The 18,098-nt window shown below is 43.8% G+C and overlaps 1 protein-coding gene across 2 annotated transcripts; it reads right to left on the bottom strand.

Annotated features, from left to right (window-relative positions):
- Positions 1 to 3,167: 3,167 nt before the first annotated feature.
- On the bottom strand, positions 3,168 to 18,098 carry lgals3a (lectin, galactoside binding soluble 3a). Of its 2 annotated transcripts, none has more exons than XM_061893879.1 (6): positions 17,946 to 18,098; positions 17,601 to 17,723; positions 16,791 to 17,510; positions 11,021 to 11,109; positions 10,804 to 10,960; positions 3,168 to 3,902 (listed from the first exon to the last, which is right to left on the bottom strand). In XM_061893879.1, the coding sequence occupies exons 2-6, from the start codon at positions 17,613 to 17,615 to the stop codon at positions 3,747 to 3,749; spliced, it is 1,137 nt and encodes a 378-aa protein (XP_061749863.1). In that variant the 5' UTR covers positions 17,616 to 17,723; positions 17,946 to 18,098; the 3' UTR covers positions 3,168 to 3,746. The 2 variants fall into 2 exon arrangements, with proteins under 2 accessions (XP_061749863.1, XP_061749862.1); XM_061893878.1 differs by having other exon boundaries at positions 17,601 to 17,618; positions 17,946 to 18,096.

The raw sequence follows: 18,098 nt of genomic DNA, 5'->3' as shown, positions 1-18,098 counted from the left end.
TTCTAAGTAACAAAAGCGTTATATTCACATGGATGTAATTAAAACATTTCATTTTTTAACAATGTATTATAATGTTTGAGTGATAGTAAAGGCTGTGATATTCACTGATGTAAATGTTACAGATGGGAGTTACGGATTTCTGAAGGGAGCCGTCACTTTGAGAGCCGTTTAAAAGGCTGGTTCGTTAGACATTTTTCTTGACGGTTTTTTGTATTACGGAATTAATTATTGGAAGCCTTTATAAGATAGGAAGATGTGAACAGAGGTCATTTCAATTTACACAAAATGTACTTAATTGGTGGTAATTATTCTATGATGTTTTCATTGTAGACATACACTGTATTGCCAAAAGTATTTGGCCACCTGCCTTGACTCACACATGAAGTTGAAGTGCCATCCCATACAGCTTCAACTCTTCTGGGAAGGCTGTCCACAAGGTTGTGGAGTGTGTTTACAGCAATTTTCCACCATTCTTCCAAAAGTGCATTGGTCTGATGTTGGTGGAGAAGGCCTGGCTCTCAGTCTCCATTCTAATTCATCCCAATAGTGTTCAATTGGGTTCAGGTCAGGACTCTGTGCAGGCCAGTCAAGTTCATCCACACCAGACTCTGACATCCCTGTCTTTATGGACCTTGTTTTTGTGCACTGGAGCTCCCACAACAGCAGAGGGAGCGCCACAAACTACGTTAAACCCAGATTCCAATCCAACAAAGGTCTTAACTCATTCTCCTTCTATGCCACATCAATATGGAATGCACTCCCAACAGGTGTAAAGGAAAGTGCATCTCTGTACATATCATACCAAGTCAGACCTACACGGTTTCCATGTCCATTTCTCACATGATATCATTGTTGATGACTGAAGTGCTGATAGCAACCAAACCAGGGGTGCCCATTACGTCGACCGCGAGCTACCAGTCGACCGCGGGGGGTGTGTCAGTCGATCTCCAGCCAGGCTTTTAAAAAAAATAGACCTAAAAATGAGTGCTCATCAATCTTCACCAAGACGTCACTTAAATGACACTCACGGTACCGGAGGGTCTTGTGAGATGACGCTGGCTGCTGCAAGATCATTATTATGAAAATATGACCGAGAGGAAGGCGAGAAACACTTTTTATTTCAACAGACTCTCGCGCCGTCCCTTCCGTCAAAACTCTAAAGGCCGACTGCACATTTCCTATCTTCACAATAAAAGCCCTGCTTCATGCTGCCTGCGCTAACTAAATACAGAGTCTCGGAAAACTGGCGTGCACAAGTGTTCCGAGACTCTTAGTTTGTTAGCGCAGGCAGCATGAAGCAGGGCTTTTATTGTGAAGATAGGAAATGTGCAGTCGGCCTTTAGAGTTTTGACGGAAGGGACGGCGCGAAAGTCTGTTGAAATAAAAAGTGTTTCTCGCCTTCCTCTCTGTCATTTTTTCCTAATAATGAACTGGCAGCAGCCAGCGTCATCTCACAAGACCCTCGGGTGCCGTGAATGTCAATCAAGCAAGCTACGGAATTTGCCGCCAATGTTTTTCTTGTAAAGTGTATGGAAGCTGGATGAATTAGATGCCAAAAACCAACCACTTTCATGTGGTATTGTACAGAAAGGACAACTTTTTTTCTCCTCCATTTGAAAATGTGGGCGTTATCATCATTACTGTCTGATTCCAATCAATGCAAGTCATCAGAATCAGGTAATACACCAACTTATATTCTTGTCTTTGTGAAAGAAAGACATCTATATGTGTTACACATGCTTGTATTATCATTAAACACATTTAACTTGTTTACAAAAATGTCTCTTTCATACATAAATAAATATAAATGATATATATAAATGAGGTAGATCCCCTCGAGTTGGTCAATTGAAAAGTAGCTCGCCTGCAGAAAAAGTGTGGGCACCCCTGAACCAAACCTAACTCTCCCACCCCAACCCCCTCCACATCCCACCCCCCGGATTGTAAATAATGTAAATAATTCAATGTACATACTCTGATGATGAACTTGTGTGATGACTGTATTATGCTGATAGTATTTATTTGTACCATGAATTGATGAACGTGGACCCCGACTTAAACGAGTTGAAAAACTTATTGGGGTGTTACCATTTAGTGGTCAATTGTACGGAATATGTACTGTACTGTGCAATCTACTAATAAAAGTATCAATCAATCAAAGGTGTGCACAGTCATGTTGGAGGAGGAAGGGCCCCCTCCAAACTGTTCCCACAAGGTTGGGAGCATGGAATTGTCCAAAATGTTTTGGTATCTTGAAACATTCAAAGTTCCTTTCACTGGAACTAAGTGGCCAAGCCCAACTCCTGAAAAACAACCCCACACCATAATTCCTCCTCCACCAAATTTCCCACTGGGCACAATGCAGTCCAAAATGTAGCGTTCTCCTGGCAACCCCCAAACCCAGACTGGTCCATCAGATTGCCAGATGGAAAAGTGTGATACATCAGTCCAGAGAAGGCGTCTCCACCGCTTTACAGTCCAGTGGTGATGTCCTTTACACCACTGCATCCCACGCTTTGCTTTGGACTTGGTGATGTATGGCTTAGATGCAGCTGCTCGGCCATTGAAACCTATTCAATGAAGATCTCTGCGTACTGTACGTGGGCTAATTGGAGTGAAAGTTTGGAGCTGTGTAGCAAATGACTTTGCAGAAAGTCTTTGCTTTATGCTGACCTTCTCTATCGGTTTACCTGGTCTACCACTTGGTGGCTGAGTTGCTGTTGTTCCCAAATTCTTCACTTTTCTTCTAATAAAGCTGACAGTTGACTTTGGCCAGTGTGTCAGCTATAACTACTTTGCATATGAACCAGAAAAGTAGATAGTTTGACTCATTCGCTAGCTGTGTTGCCAGTGGAAGGACGCTGTGTGCATCTGCATTAAAAAGTGCTCTTCAATGAACGGTTTGCTCCTGCTAATGGGTTCTCACCGTTCACTTGAAAGAGCCGTTCAAAACTCTCAGTTTGTTCGCTAAAGTCACATCTGCAGTGAGTGGGTTTGCTTGCTTTAATGGTATTTTCCTGTCATTTTCTAGTGCCTGCAAGTCAGACATGTACTAAATACATTTCTACAGTTTTTTATAATTTTTTCAAATAGCTGTTTATTTGGACTGTTTTTTTATTTAGTTTTATTGTTGTATTATGTAGCGGCAATGAATGCAGAAACGCCCGTGAAGACACATTTTTATTTCAGTCAATCATCTAACACATCTTGAAAAGCAGTCAGAGTAGACTCGATTCACTCAAATGCATCGTCACTCGTTGGATTTTGGCCGAGAAATACTGTTATCTCAGGCAATTTAACACTTTTCTCAGCCACCAGCAATGATTTGGACAAATTTGAAGAGCACGCTAACTTTGAAATGCGGAACAACTGCAAAGTGCAGTAAATGTAATAATACAGCATTGACTATGTGTGGTAGAAATGCTTTGTGTTGTCTTGTAGTCGCAAAGACATGTAGGATAGTAAACATTTGGTTAAATGTGCATGAGAATATATTGTACATTATGATGAGATGTCTGGACACATTATAGTGCAGAAGTGTCATGTAATTCTTTTCATTTCCCCTCAGGGATTAATGAAGTATTTCTGAGTCTGATTCTTGGGCATGTATGTGCCATCTGCTGAGATAAATATACAAAAAAATAACATTGCACTGCGCTGATTAGTGTGTGTCTCAAATTCCGTCAGAAGCGCTGTTTTTGGAAGGGATTTTCAAATAGGAGCGTCTGAGTTTGTGTGCGAGCACATCAGATCATGCTGGGCGAGGCGCTGTACAGAACCACGTCGCCGGCCACTCGCATCAGGGTGACGTCCTCCATGCCGCCCACGCGGTGTTCGTACTCCAGCAGGTGGTTGCCGTCCACGGCCACCTTAAAACTGTCCTCTTCCACCAGGATCTTCAGCTGCGCACAACAAGGAGGGAAAAAATACAAAACCCTCATCACAGTACAAGAAAACATTTTTTTATTTTTTATTTAAATTGGTGAAATGGGTAATACCAGATTTCCTCCAATTGCCGCCGGGTATATAGTATGCACCTGCCTAGAATTACTGCCGGGTCAAACTCATTTCACAAAATCATTAGCGCATGCTTAGCATTACCGCCGACTCAGGATTAACACCGGGTCAAACTCGTCACGTCACGAGTGACACTTCACCTGTCATCATTTTCAAAATGGAGGAGGCTGATTTCAATCATTTGAAATCGCATAAAGGGAAGAAGATTAAGAGCTATTCAGTAGGATTTAAGGTCCAAGCTATTGAATATGCTAAAAATAACAGTAAGCAGCTATGTTTTATTAATATACCGTAGCTGCGTGTGTCAAATAAGAGTCATTAAATGACTCCCGCCTCCTGGTGGTAGAGGGCGCTAGTGATCCTTCTTGCGACTACTCGGCTGCAGAAGAAGTGACAACAAGCAGCGATCCTTTAGTTTTTCCTCTCGCTTGCACTTTTAACATGGAGGATTACATATCTAAAATAAAACACTTTTCTAAACTGGACTTTCAATGGAAGCAGGAGGTAATAAAGGAAGATCTCCATCGAGACAGAGACTTTTAAAACTGAAGAAAGATAAGGAAGACTTCTATAAACAAGTTATCCATGCTTTTGATCAGAAGGAGCTGCGCATGGACTTCATTTATAAGTAAAGGTAAGACCATAATAACGTTTTTTTCATTAAATGTGCTTTTCATGATGGTATCCTTACACCACACTCAAATTTTTAAGCGCAGGCCTAAATTTACCGCATGCCTTTGGTAAACGCCGGAGTGAGAAGATGTTTTAAATTAATTAGCGCCCCGGCGGCAATTCAATGAAATACAGTACTTGTACAGCACTTTTCTACCTTCAAGGCACTCCTCACGCACTGATGGCGGGGGCTGCTGCCATGCGAGGCGCTAACCACCACCCGTCAGGAGCAAGGGTGAAGAAGTGTCTTGCTCAAGGACACAACGGAAATGACTAGGTTGGTAGAAGGTGGGCATCGAACCAGGAACCCTCAGGTTGCTGGCACTTTAACTTTATATGTTGTTTTATTATGCAATTTGAGTCTCATTTGCAATGCAGTTGCACTTCCAAGACATTAGATGGCAGTATTGTATCTATGGCATGTTGTGTAACCAGGAAGTAGCTTTTTCCATGTTGCGCCCTACAAAGTGTTTATACTGTAAGTATTGTGCTTATTACACACTAGCTGTTTGTTTATCTTTGTTGTAGTTTTCATTACCAAATTTGAGTGGTAAAATTGCCATGTAAAATCGCTAATGCTAGTGGTAGCCTGTCAATAACTAAGCCAAAGCAAATTAGCATAAAGCTTGCACATTTTGGAAGACTGGAGCTTTACTTTGCGTTCAGTCGTTTTCTACCAAGCGTTCTTGGTTTGTTGGTGTTGAAGACTGCAACACTACTTCAGGGGGTGACACCCGGTAGTACTGACAGAATTCAGTGGGTACCTATGAAAGTACCAAATTTGGTACCAATTCCTACATGAGATACACTTGTCTTAGTGTTGTTTACAATCAATTCACCAGCACTATCAATGCTGACTATTACAAATGGTAAGTGGATTACACTTGTAGAGCGCTTTTCTACAAACCCCGTTTCCATATGAGTTGGGAAATTGTGTTAGATGTAAATATAAACAGAATACAATGATTTGCAAATCCTTTTCAACCCATATTCAGTTGAATATGCTACAAAGACAACATATTTCATGTTCAAACTGATAGACATTTTTTTTTCTGCAAATAATCATTACCTTTACAATTTGATGCCAGCAACACGTGACAAAGAAGTTGGGAAAGGTCAAACAATATTTATTTATATAGCCCTAAATCACTAGTATCTCAAAGGGCTGCACAAACCACAACGACATCCTCGGTAGAGCCCACATAAGAGCAAGGAAAACTCACATCCAGTGGGATGTCGGTGACAGTGACAATGCTGACTATGAGAAACCTTGGAGAGGACCGCATATGTGGGCAACCCCCCCCCCCTCCCAGGGGACCGAAAGCAATGGATGTCGAGCGGGTCTAACATGATACTGTGAAAGTTCAATCCATAGTGGATCTAACACAACCATGAGAGTTCAGTCCAAAGTGGATCCAACACAGTAGCGAGAGTCCCGTCCAAAGTGGAGCTAGCAGGAAACCATCCCAAGCGGAGGCGGATCAGCAGCGCAGAGATGTCCCCAACATATACACAGGCGAGTGGTCCATCCTGGGTCCTGACTCTGGACAGCCAGTACTTCATCAATGGCAAGTTGAAGAATGCTCATCAAACACTTATATGGAACATCCCACAGGTGTGCAGGCTAATTGGGAACAGGTGGGTGCCATGATTGGGTATAAAAGTAGCTTCCATGAAATGCTCACTCGTTCACAAACAAGGATGGGGTGAGGGTCACCACTTTGTAAGCAAATTGTCGAACAGTTTTAGAACAACATTTCTCAACGAGCTATTGCAAGGAATTTAGGGATTTTACCATCTACGGTCCGTGAAATCATCAAAAAGTTCAGAGAATCTGGAGAAATCACTGCACGTAAGGGATATTACGGACCTTTGATCCTTCAGGCGGTACTGCATCAAAAACCGATATCAGTGTGTAAACGATATCACCACATGGGCTCAGGAACACTTCATAAAACCACTGCCAGTAACTACAGTTGGTCGCTACATCTATAAGTGCAAGTTAAAACTCTACTATGCAAAGCCAAACCCATTTATCAATAATACCCTGAAAGGCCGCTGGCTTCTCTGGGCCCGAGCTCATTTAAGATGGACTGATGCAAAGTGGAAAAATGTTCTGTGGTCTGACGAGTCCACATTTCAAATTGTTTTTGGAAACTGTGGATATGGTGTCCTCCGGAACAAAGAGGAAAATAACCATCCGGATTGTTATAGGCGCAAAGTTCAAAAGCCAGCATGTGTGATGGTATGGGGGTGTATTAGTGCCCAAGGCATGGGTAACTTACACATGTGTGATGGTATGGGGGTGTATTAGTGCCCAAGGCATGGGTAACTTACACATCTGTGAAGGCACCATTAATGCTGAATGGTCCATACAGGTTTTGGAGCAACATATGTTGTCATCCAAGCAACGTTATCATGGACGCCCCTGCTTATTTCAGCAAGACAAGTGTTACAACAGCGTGGCTTCGTAAAAAAAAAAAAAAAGAGTGCGGGTACTTTCCTGGCCCGCCTGCAGTCCAGACATGTCTCCCATGGAAAATGTGTGGTGCATTATGAAGCGTAAAATACGACAGCAGAGACCCCGGACTGTTGACTGAAGCTCTACATAAAACAAGAATGGGAAAGAATTCCACTTTCAAAGCTTGAAAGGTGATGTAACACAGTGGTGAACATGCCCTTTCCCAACTACTTTGGCATGTGTTGCAGCCATTGAATTCCAAGTTAATTATTATTTGCAAAAAAAAAAAAGTTTATGAGTTTGAACATCAAATATGTTGTCTTTGTAGCATATTCAACTGAATATGGCTTGAAAAGGATTTGCAAATCATTGTATTCTGTTTATATTTACATCTAACACAATTTCCCAACTCATATGGAAACGGGGTTTGTAGTTTATTATCAGCCCGTCCAACACAAAAGCCCCAGAAAAAAACTACACACCAAGTTTTCATTCGATAGGTCACACAGCACGCCATTATTGTGAGGATCGTGAAACCGCAATATTACGGTATTTACAACACTGTCACATTTTGCACTATTTCTTACAATTTGTTGTAAGAAATAGTGCAACTTTTTAGTAACTTCATTTTGAGTGTTTAATGTGATATTAGAATTGTATTTACATTGACTGACTGTTTTCCATGGTTATGTTGACATTTCCTTTCTTTTCTGCCTTAATAGCTGAGGGGATTATAATCAGAGGAAGGTTACATTTGAAATAAAAATGCTTACAATTGCAGGCCTTGAATCTGAACTGTTTGTTGCCTTAAAGGAGGCTCATACTTTAGGGCGCCAAGGCAAGTTAGAAGGGTTAGCGTCCCGGAAGAGTTGATGCTGCAAGGAATTCTGGGAATTTGTTCTCTTGTGTTTATAATAATAATAAACACACTTTACATTTGTTAAAATCTCAAAGTGCTACAAAGTATATAAAAAATTAAACATATAAAGTTAGAATATATAATTAAAAATTGAAATAGAATGAAAACATGAAAAACACTAGATAACACAGAAACATAATTATATATACAAATAAAAGCATGAAAGCACTGGATAAAAGAGAGAGGCAAGTAGTGTATTTAAAAACAAGAAGGCAGAGAAATAGATAAAAGCTGCGCTAAAAAGGTGGATTTTTAATCCCAACAGTGGTGCTCAAGATGGTCGGGGAGAGCGTTCCAGAGTTGGGGTGTGGTCGAGCAGAAAGCCCGGCAGCACAATGGTTGTAAGTTTGTCCTGATGGCTTTGACGAGGTTGGTGTTTGAGGGTAGGAGGTTGGTGTTTGAGGGTAGGAGGTTGGTGTTTGAGGGTAAGAGGTTGGTGTTTGAGGGTAAGAGGTTGGTGTTTGAGGGTAGGAGGTTGGTGTTTGAGGGTAGGAGGTTGGTGTTTGAGGGTAGGAGGTTGGTGTTTGAGGGTAGGAGGTTGGTGTTTGAGGGTAGGAGGTTGGTGTTTGAGGGTAGGAGGTTGGTGTTTGAGGGTAGGAGGTTGGTGTTTGAGGGTAGGAGGTTGGTGTTTGAGGGTAGGAGGTTGGTGTTTGAGGGTAGGAGGTTGGTGTTTGAGGGTAGGAGGTTGGTGTTTGAGGGTAGGAGGTTGGTGCTTGAGGGTAGGAGGTTGGTGTTTGAGGGTAAGAGGTTGGTGTTTGAAGGTAGGAGGTTGGTGTTTGAAGGTAGGAGGTTGGTGTTTGAGGGTAGGAGGTAGGTGTTTGAGGGTAGGAGGTTGGTGTTTGAGGGTAGGAAGTTGGTGTTTGAGGGTAGGAGGTTGGTGTTTGAGGGTAGGAGGTTGGTGTTTGAGGGTAGGAGGTTGGTGTTTGAAGGTAGGAGGTTGGTGTTTGAGGGTAGGAGGTTGGTGTTTGAGGGTAGGAGGTTGGTGTTTGAGGGTAGGAGGTTGGTGTTTGAGGGTAGGAGGTTGGTGTTTGAGGGTAGGAGGTTGGTGTTTGAGGGTAGGAGGTTGGTGTTTGAGGGTAGGAGGTTGGTGTTTGAGGGTAGGAGGTTGGTGTTTGAGGGTAGGAGGTTGGTGTTTGAGGGTAGGAGGTTGGCGTTTGAGGGTAGGAGGTTGGTGTTTGAGGGTAGGAGGTTGGTGTTTGAAGGTAGGAGGTTGGTGTTTGAGGGTAGGAGGTTGGTGTTTGAGGGTAGGAGGTTGGTGTTTGAGGGTAGGAGGTTGGTGTTTGAGGGTAGGAGGTTGGTGTTTGAGGGTAGGAGGTTGGTGTTTGAGGGTAGGAGGTTGGCGTTTGAGGGTAGGAGGTTGGCGTTTGAGGGTAGGAGGTTGGTGTTTGAGGGTAGGAGGTTGGTGTTTGAAGGTAGGAGGTTGGTGTTTGAGGGTAGGAGGTTGGTGTTTGAGGGTAGGAGGTTGGTGTTTGAGGGTAGGACGTTAGTGTTTGAGGGTAGGAGGTTGAGGGTAAACTAGGTCCTTGATGTTGCATTGGTGAGTTAGCAGGTTCATCTTGAAATGGGTCCGGGATGCAATAGGGAGGCAGTGGAGTGATTTGAAGATGGGTGTGATATGATCACGCTTGCAGTGTCTCGTCAGGATCCTTGCTGCTCTGTTTTGGGACAGCGTGGCGCAGTGGGAGAGTGGCCGTGCGCAACCCGAGGGTCCCTGGTTCAATCCCCACCTAGTACCAACCTCGTCACGTCCGTTGTGTCCTTGAGGAAGACACTTCACCCTTGCTTTTGATGGATGCTGGTTAGCGCCTTACATGACAGTTCCCTCCATCAGTGTGTGAATGTGTGTGTGAATGGGTAAATGTGGAAGTAGTGTCAAAGCGCTTTGAGTACCTTGAGGTAGAAAAGCGCTATACAAGTACAACCCATATATCATTTATCATTTTGAATGTACTGGAGCTTTTTGATGTTTTTTTTGGGCACCCTGACAAGAAGTGCGTTGCAATAATCAAGCCTGTTTATGTTGTGTTGCAAGGCAAATATTCACCCAAAATGTGTTTGTCATTGATGTTTAGTGTAGTCTCACTACATAGCACATGTTTTATGACAGTGTTGGCGTTGTTTATATGGCCACTCTTAGTGTGACATGTATGGCTGTTGACTAAGTATGCCCTTCATTCATCTGTATGTGTGTATTCAAAATAAGCATGATCATTAAATTGACTGGGACTATTCACAGTGACAGTTTCCCCTGACATCCTCATCTGAAGACTATTATTGTCCCATCTGACGTTGCCTGATGACAAACTGAGCACTTGGCTGGGTTTACTCCAAAGGGAATGGGAAATCTCTGCAGCAATGTTGGAGTTGTTAGGCCGCCATGATTATCTAGCCAAACAACACTAGTGCACATGCGCCTGACTTTGTGTTGCCTAAAATGCAATAATAAATGACAGGGTTTGGTAATTAAAAACCAGGTCAACGGCATGTTGTGGCCACAAATGTAGGTGAACTTGTTAGAGCATTACGGCAAATGAGAGGGCGATTGCAGCTTTTGCCGCAGTTGCCGTGGTTAAAGTCGAACCCTGCATTTGATATATTTGAAGTCATAAAAAATACCTACATTTATGGATATTGATTATAGAGTTTTTTTAATTCCGTTGATGAGAATAAAATTCAATAACTGAAACATGCATTGACCGTTGAGCCGATAACAACAATAAAAAAGTTGTCCTACCTCAAAACGTTGACCTGGAACAAAGGGGAAGTGACCGTCACGCTCCTCCGGCCCCCAACATCCGCCCAGGCTTGAGTTTCGAACAATCGTCTGCTCGCTGAAGCGGGGATTTAGGTGGAAGACCACGTCTGGACCTTTGATGAAGTCAACTTGGAACCTTCAGGAAAAGAAAAGTCAAGACTAAAAGCCAACGGTGAAGTTGAGGGCGGAAACGCACCTGTTGGCGCCGGGCAGAGGCTCCCCGACGATGGTGATGACAAGACGGGGCAGAATCCCAGCGTGGAGTGGCAGATCGTATGGCACCATCTGCGAAAAACAAAACGGGAATCTTTGAAATGAAAAAATACCAACTACAACCTCTGTCAGTCACTCAACACCAGTAGACGACCATCATGCATACCATTTCCTCCACTGCTGCTCCTTGAAAAGAGCAGTCTGCCAATGTTTTTCAGCAGATTTGTCGCCGTTTCTTTTTAATTACAATTAAAAAGAGGGTCTGAATACATACTAACCTGCCAACACTAATCCCTTACATCTTTTGATTTGCTAGCAGATCAGGTGTGTTCAGAAGCACATTTAGAATCTACTAGTAACAACAGTTCCATTATCAAGTGTTTATGAACAAGAGCAAACAAATAGCATTAAAACTATTCATGGTGTGACTAATACATGAGTGTAGGGGAAAAATGTGTCCAGTAAAAAGGTCAGTGTTAATGGTTTAGTGCTCGATGTGAACATTTTAATAAATCAGAACAACATTATGATTATTATAGCATACACATTGTTGTACATGACGTGACAGGTAAAACACCACAACCCTGCACCAAATTCTCAAACCGCGTGTCGCTTCTGGAAGTCCTTGTGCACATCATTTAAAGGCTGGATAATAACGGGGCTGGAAGACAAGAACACAAAAGCCATTTGGACTTGCAGCACAACATTCTGCCCCCCTCCAGCCAAGCCAGCAAGACCCAGAAGTAGAATGTCAACACCAGCATTCCAGTTGCAAAGATCCACATAGATGACCTCCACAGCTGCTCTATATCCCCAACAGCTAGCACATGTTAGCACACTAGCTTAAGGAAGATACAGGGAACAAATAGAAGTTGATATTTGTCACATTCACAAGTTCTACTCTGTCAAACATTGCTGAAAGAAACAATTAGCATTCATGGCTGATACTCACCACTGCCCTGTTAGCATGGAGCTTATGTAGCAATGCCAGTGTTCACCTAGCATGTAATGATCGCAAGTAGCTCACCGAGCTATGCTAACCATGCTAACCTAGCATGATGTTGAAAAGTAATGATAGCATGTAGCTCACCTAGCTAGCAATGCTAATGATGCTTAAAATGTAACCACAGTATACAGCTCACATGGATATGCTACAATGGCTAGCCTAGCATTCACTTAAAATGTCATTTTAGCATGTAGCTCACATAGCTAAGCTAATTTTTAGACTTAGACAAACTTTATTGATCCAAACGGGAAATTGTTCCACACGGTAGCTCAGTTACAAAGGATGGAAAGGATTATAAAGGTATAAAGTAGACTAAAAATGTACCATCGTGGCAATATAAAATATAACATACATGTCATATTTACATATTATATACAAAATATACTGATGTTAATTATATCATATTATATCTTTATGGCTGAATTTCCCCCAGGGATCAATAAAGTACTTTCTATTCTATTCTATGGCAACACGGTGGAAATTATTATATTATATTATATCTTTATGGCAGCACAGTGGGCCAGGGGTTAGTACATGTGCCTCACAATACAAAGGTCCTGATTAGGCCTGGGTTCAATCCCGGACTTAAGATCTTTCTGTGTGGAGTTTGCATGTTCTCCTCGTGACTGCCTGGGTTCCCTACGGGTACTCCGGCTTCCTCCCACCTCCAAAGACATGCAACTGGGGATAGGCCCCTCCCACCTCCAAAGAAATGCACCTGGGGATAGGCCCCTCCCACCTCCAAAGAAATGCACCTGGGGATAGGCCCCTCCCACCTCCAAAGACATGCACCTGGGGATAGGTTGATTGGCAACACTAAATGGTCCCTAGTGTGTGAATGTTGTCTATCTGTGTTGGCCTTGTGATGTGATGGCGACTTGTCCAGGGTGTACCCCGCCTTCCGTCCGATTGCAGCTGAGATAAGCTCCAGCACCCACCGCGACCCCAAAAGGGACAAGCGGTATAAGAAGGATGGATGGATGGATGATATCTTTATATAATATATACAATACAATATTTTTCTAACCGAACATGATGTTAAAATGTAATGGAAGCTTGTGGCACATGAAATGGAGTAGTTGCATTGCAGATACAAGAAGTCCACAAAAAAATAAAGAAACCCATAAAAATAATACTAAAAGACATTAAAGAAATTGAAAGAGAACAGAGCCTGATCTGATGAAACCAGCTGCCACTTCAGAGACGCCATTTCTACATACAGCTACAAAAGTAAAACAAAACGAAAAAAAAACATGGTGTGCACACACAATTGCCAATTGCTTGGATAAACAACACAACAATAACAAATACACCATTCCAACACTCACATACACCTGTGGCAATGCTATGTGAGCTACATGATAACGCTACATTTTAATATCATGCACACTTACAAAATAGTGCTTCTTGTAGACTATCGTAGAGGAACAAACCCAACCAAACTACTTATTGGAAACATGTCGTTACAAAGGACATGTTCGTATTATTCTTTGTATTATTTTTAAAGTAGGATACGGAGACCACACTAATCCTCTCTTCATTAGGGCAGGATTATTCAAACTAAAAGACATTGCACAATTGCATACTCTATTAGTGATGTTCAAAGATAGAAATAAAGTTCTTCCCAAGGACTTACAAAAGTTATTTGTGTTGATGTCTTAAGATGAGAACGACATGTGTGACTTTAAACATCCAAGAGTGACAACAAATTTGAAAGAAATGTGCTTGTCTGTTGCGTCTGTGAAAGGATGGATTTCTCGAAAGACTTAAAAAGTTGCAAGAATATATTTTAATTTAAAAAGAGTTCGAAAAAGAGACAACTGGAATTATATCAAACTGATTTTTGATTTTGATTGGATGTGTCATTGTGAAAATGTTTCGATGGAAACGAAAAAGTAAGTTGGAGTTGGGGTGTCGGTGGAGGGAACAGTGATGAAGTCATCTCATACCCATCCATCCATGATCCAAGACCACGGGTACAAGCGGCCCAAATGAGTTTCCTCCGGTAGGTGGTGGGTGTCTCCCTTAGAGATAGGGTGAGAAGCTCTGCCATCCGGGAGGAACTCAAAGTAAAGCCGCTGCTCCTCCACATGGAGAGGAGCCAGATGAGGTGGTTTGGGCATCTGGTCAGGATGCCACCCGAACGCCTCCCTAGGGAGATGTTTAGGGCACGTCCAACCGGTAGGAGGCCACGGGGAAGACCCAGGACACGTTGCGAAGAGTATGAGCTGGACCAAGTAGCTTGTGAGAGGAAAGTCTAGGCTTCCCTGCTTAGGCTGCTGCCCCCGTGACCTGACCTCGGATAAGGGGGAAGAAGATGGATGGATGGATGGATGGATGGATGGATGGATGGATGGATGGATGGTGTCATTCTGAAAATGCTTTGACAAAAATGAAAAAGTAAGTTGGAGTTGGTGGAGGGAACAGTGATGAAGTCATCTCAAATCACGTGTGTGTTACAAACCTCGTTTCCATATGAGTTGGGAAATTGTGTTAAATATAAACGGAATACAATGATTTGCAAATCATTTTCAAGCCATATTCAGTTGCATATGCTACAAAGACAACATATTTGATGTTCAAACTGATAATTAACTTAAGAATTTGATGCCAGCAACATGTGAAAAAGAAGTTGGGAAAGGTGGCAATAAATAATGATAAGGTTGAGGAATGCTCATCAAACACTTATTTGGAACATCCCACAGGTGTGCAGGTTTATTGGGAACAGGTGGGTGCCATGATTGGCTATAAAAACAGCTTCCCAAAAAATGCTCAGTCTTTCACAAGAAAGGATGGGGCGAGGTACACCCCTTTGTCCACAACTGTGTGAGCAAATAGTCAAACAGTTTAAGAACAACCTTTCTCAAAGTGACATTGCAAGAAATTTAGGGATTTCAACATCTACGCTCCATAATATCATCAAAAGGTTCAGAGAATCTGGAGAAATCACTCCACGTAAGCGGCATGGCCGGAAACCAACATTGAATGACCGTGACCTTCCATCCCTCAGACGGCACTGTATCAAAAACCGACATCAATCTCTAAAGGATATCACCACATGGGCTCAAGAACACTTCAGAAAACCACTGTCACTAAATACAGTTTGTCGCTACATCTGTAAGTGCAAGTTAAAGCTCTACTATGCAAAGCCATTTATCAACAACATCCAGAAACGCTGGGCCCGAGATCATCTAAGATGGACTGATGCAAAGTGGAAAAGTGTTCTGTGGTCTGACGAGTCCACATTTCAAATTTTTGGGGGGAAATATTCGACATGGTGTCATCTGGACAAAAGGGGAAGCGAACCATCCAGACTGTTATCGACGCAAAGTGTAAAAGCCAGCATGTGTGATGGTATGGGGGTGCATTAGTGCCCAAGGCATGGGTAACTTACACATCTGTGAAGGCACCATTAATGGACGCCCCTGCTTATTTCAGCAAGACAATGCCAAGCCACATTCGGCACGTGTTACAACAGCGTGGCTTCGTAAAAAAAGAGTGCAGGTACTTTTTCTGGCCCGCCTGCAGTCCAGACCTGTCTCCCATGGAAAATGTGTGGCACATTATGAAGCGTAAAATACGACAGCGGAGACCCCGGACTGTTGAACGACTGAAGTTCTACATAAAACAAGAATGGGAATTCAGTCATTGGTGGAGCATAATATTGTTTTTATAATATTGTTTTTAACATGGCTGTGCAGCACTTTGGAAACGTTATTGTTGTTTAAATGTGCTATATAAATAAAGTGGATTGGATTGGAAAGAATTCCACTTTCAAAGCTTCAACAATTAGTTTCCTCAGTTCCCAAACGTTTATTGAGTGTTGTTAAAAGAAAAGATGATGTAACACAGTGGTGAACATGCCCTTTCCCAACTACTTTGGCACGTGTTGCAGCCATGAAATTCTAAGTTAATTATTATTTGCAAAAAAAATAAAGTTTATGAGTTTGAACATCAAATATGTGGGCTTCACGGTGGCAGAGGGGGTTAGTGCGTCTGCCTCACATTACGAAGTTCCTGCAGTCCTGGGTTCAAATCCAGGCTCGGGATCTTTCTGTGTGGAGTTTGCATGTTCTCCCCGTGAATGCGTGGGTTCCCTCCGGGTACTCCGGCTTCCTCCCACTTCCAAAGACATGCACCTGGGGATAGGTTGATTGGCAACACTAAATTGGCCCTAGTGTGTGAATGTGAGTGTGAATGTTGTCTGTCTATCTGTGTTGGCCCTGCGATGAGGTGGCGACTTGTCCAGGGTGTACCCTGCCTTCCGCCCGATTGTAGCTGAGATAGGCGCCAGCGCCCCCCGCGACCCCGAAAGGGAATAAGCGGTAGAAAATGGATGGAAAAATGGAACATCAAATATGTTGTCTTTGTAGCATATTCAACTGAATATGGCTTGAAAAGGATTTGCAAATCATTGTATTCTGTTTATATTTACATCTAACACAATTTCCCAACTCATACGGAAACAGGGTTTGCAAAAAGGAGTCAGATAAATATAAGAATATTATTCTTCCATCTGCTCCTTTCTGATCATGGAAATGTTGAAGAACCAAAAACCAATGAAAGTGTGATCTGTACGTGGCTTGTATATCTGCATGTGCATGAAAGGAATACAAAGTAATGATGATGATGATGAAGATGAAGATAAGTTAATAGAGTGTTCAGCAAAAAGCTGCCCAGGAGAAACTCAAACACCATGAAAAGAGCAGCAAAGAAACAACATGATGTAAGCAAGGTGCGTACTCACCAACATGCCTCCTGGAGCAGGGGGCCCGTCATAAGGTCCCATTGGGCCTGGGCCAGGACCGAAGGGGCCAGGGGCGGGTGGGAAACCTCCACCTGCAGATCCCCAGGATCCAGGGGGAATCGGGGGGAAGCCTCCACCAGGGAACGCCGGGAAAGAGCCTGGACCGGCGGGGGGAGGGTAACTGCCTGGACCGGCTGGAGGGGGGTAACCGCCCGGACCCCCCGGTCCGTACATGCCGTCACCCCCAGGTGGGTAGTTACCCGGTAGAGGCATGTTTGAATATGGGCCAGGAGGAGCTCCGGGGCCGGAGGGGAAAGGTCCAGCTGGATAAGGAACGGGGCCTCCGGGAAGCTGTCCTGGAGCTCCTTCGGGCGGGTAGTGCCCAGGGAACTGGCCCGGTGCCCCAGGGCCGGACGGATACTGCCCTGGAGCCCCTGGCGCCGGAGGAAACTGTCCAGGTACGCCGGGACCGGATGGGAAGCCACCGGGTGCTGATGGCGGTCCCGGGTAGTGGCCCGGGGCTCCGGGGCCTGAAGGGAACGGGAACTGGCCCGGCGCCCCGGGGCCCGATCCGCCGGGGTAGCCGGACGGGGCCGAGGGCTGGGTGGGGGCTCCCGGGGCCGAGGCGGGCCACCCCGGGTTGTTGGCAGGAGGCGTCGGGTTGGTGTTGCCTTGAGATGCAGCCTTGCTGGGGGTGCTGTCTCCCAAAGCGTCTGACAGCTGACAAACACAACAACAACTTTGCTTTTATTTTATTTTTGTCTATCAACAGGAAAGGGATGGACAGGAAAAGCGGAACTAGATACTCACAGAGAAATCTGCCATGACCTAGGAAACAAAACAAGAGAAGATGATGAGAGGGGCTGTCAGAGAGGAGGGCGTGTCACGTGGTCAGGAGGGCGTGTCACGTGGTCATGAGTAAGACGCCAAATACTGCGGGACAAACTAACATGTCAACTCATGTAATGACAGAAACACACAGGCAGCAAAGGAGGTTAATTAGGAGGTTAATTAGGAGCTGGCGGCGGATAAATCTTCAACTATTTGACTTCTGACAGCTAGCATCTCGTGCTAACAGCTAGCTGCTTGTTAGCGGGGCCTGGCTTCTTAAACAAGCGGAAGGAGGAGAAAAGAGAAAAAGGAGCTGATAAAAACCTCTCCGGGCGTTGGACTCCTCTGTTGTGAAAGCGACAGCCGAGTAGTCTTGGAGCAGTCTAGTTTAGCATCGGCCGGCTAAAGTGCAAACTACAAGCTAGCGTGACGCGCGCGGGCGACAACTCTTCAAACAGGAAGTGCGCGCACGCCCCG

Source organism: Nerophis ophidion, linkage group LG03, assembly GCF_033978795.1.
Source record: "Nerophis ophidion isolate RoL-2023_Sa linkage group LG03, RoL_Noph_v1.0, whole genome shotgun sequence".
NCBI classification, from domain to species: Eukaryota; Metazoa; Chordata; class Actinopteri; order Syngnathiformes; family Syngnathidae; genus Nerophis; species Nerophis ophidion.
The sequence above is the reverse complement of the archived record's forward strand: the minus strand, read 5'-3'. Positions and strand labels throughout refer to the sequence as shown.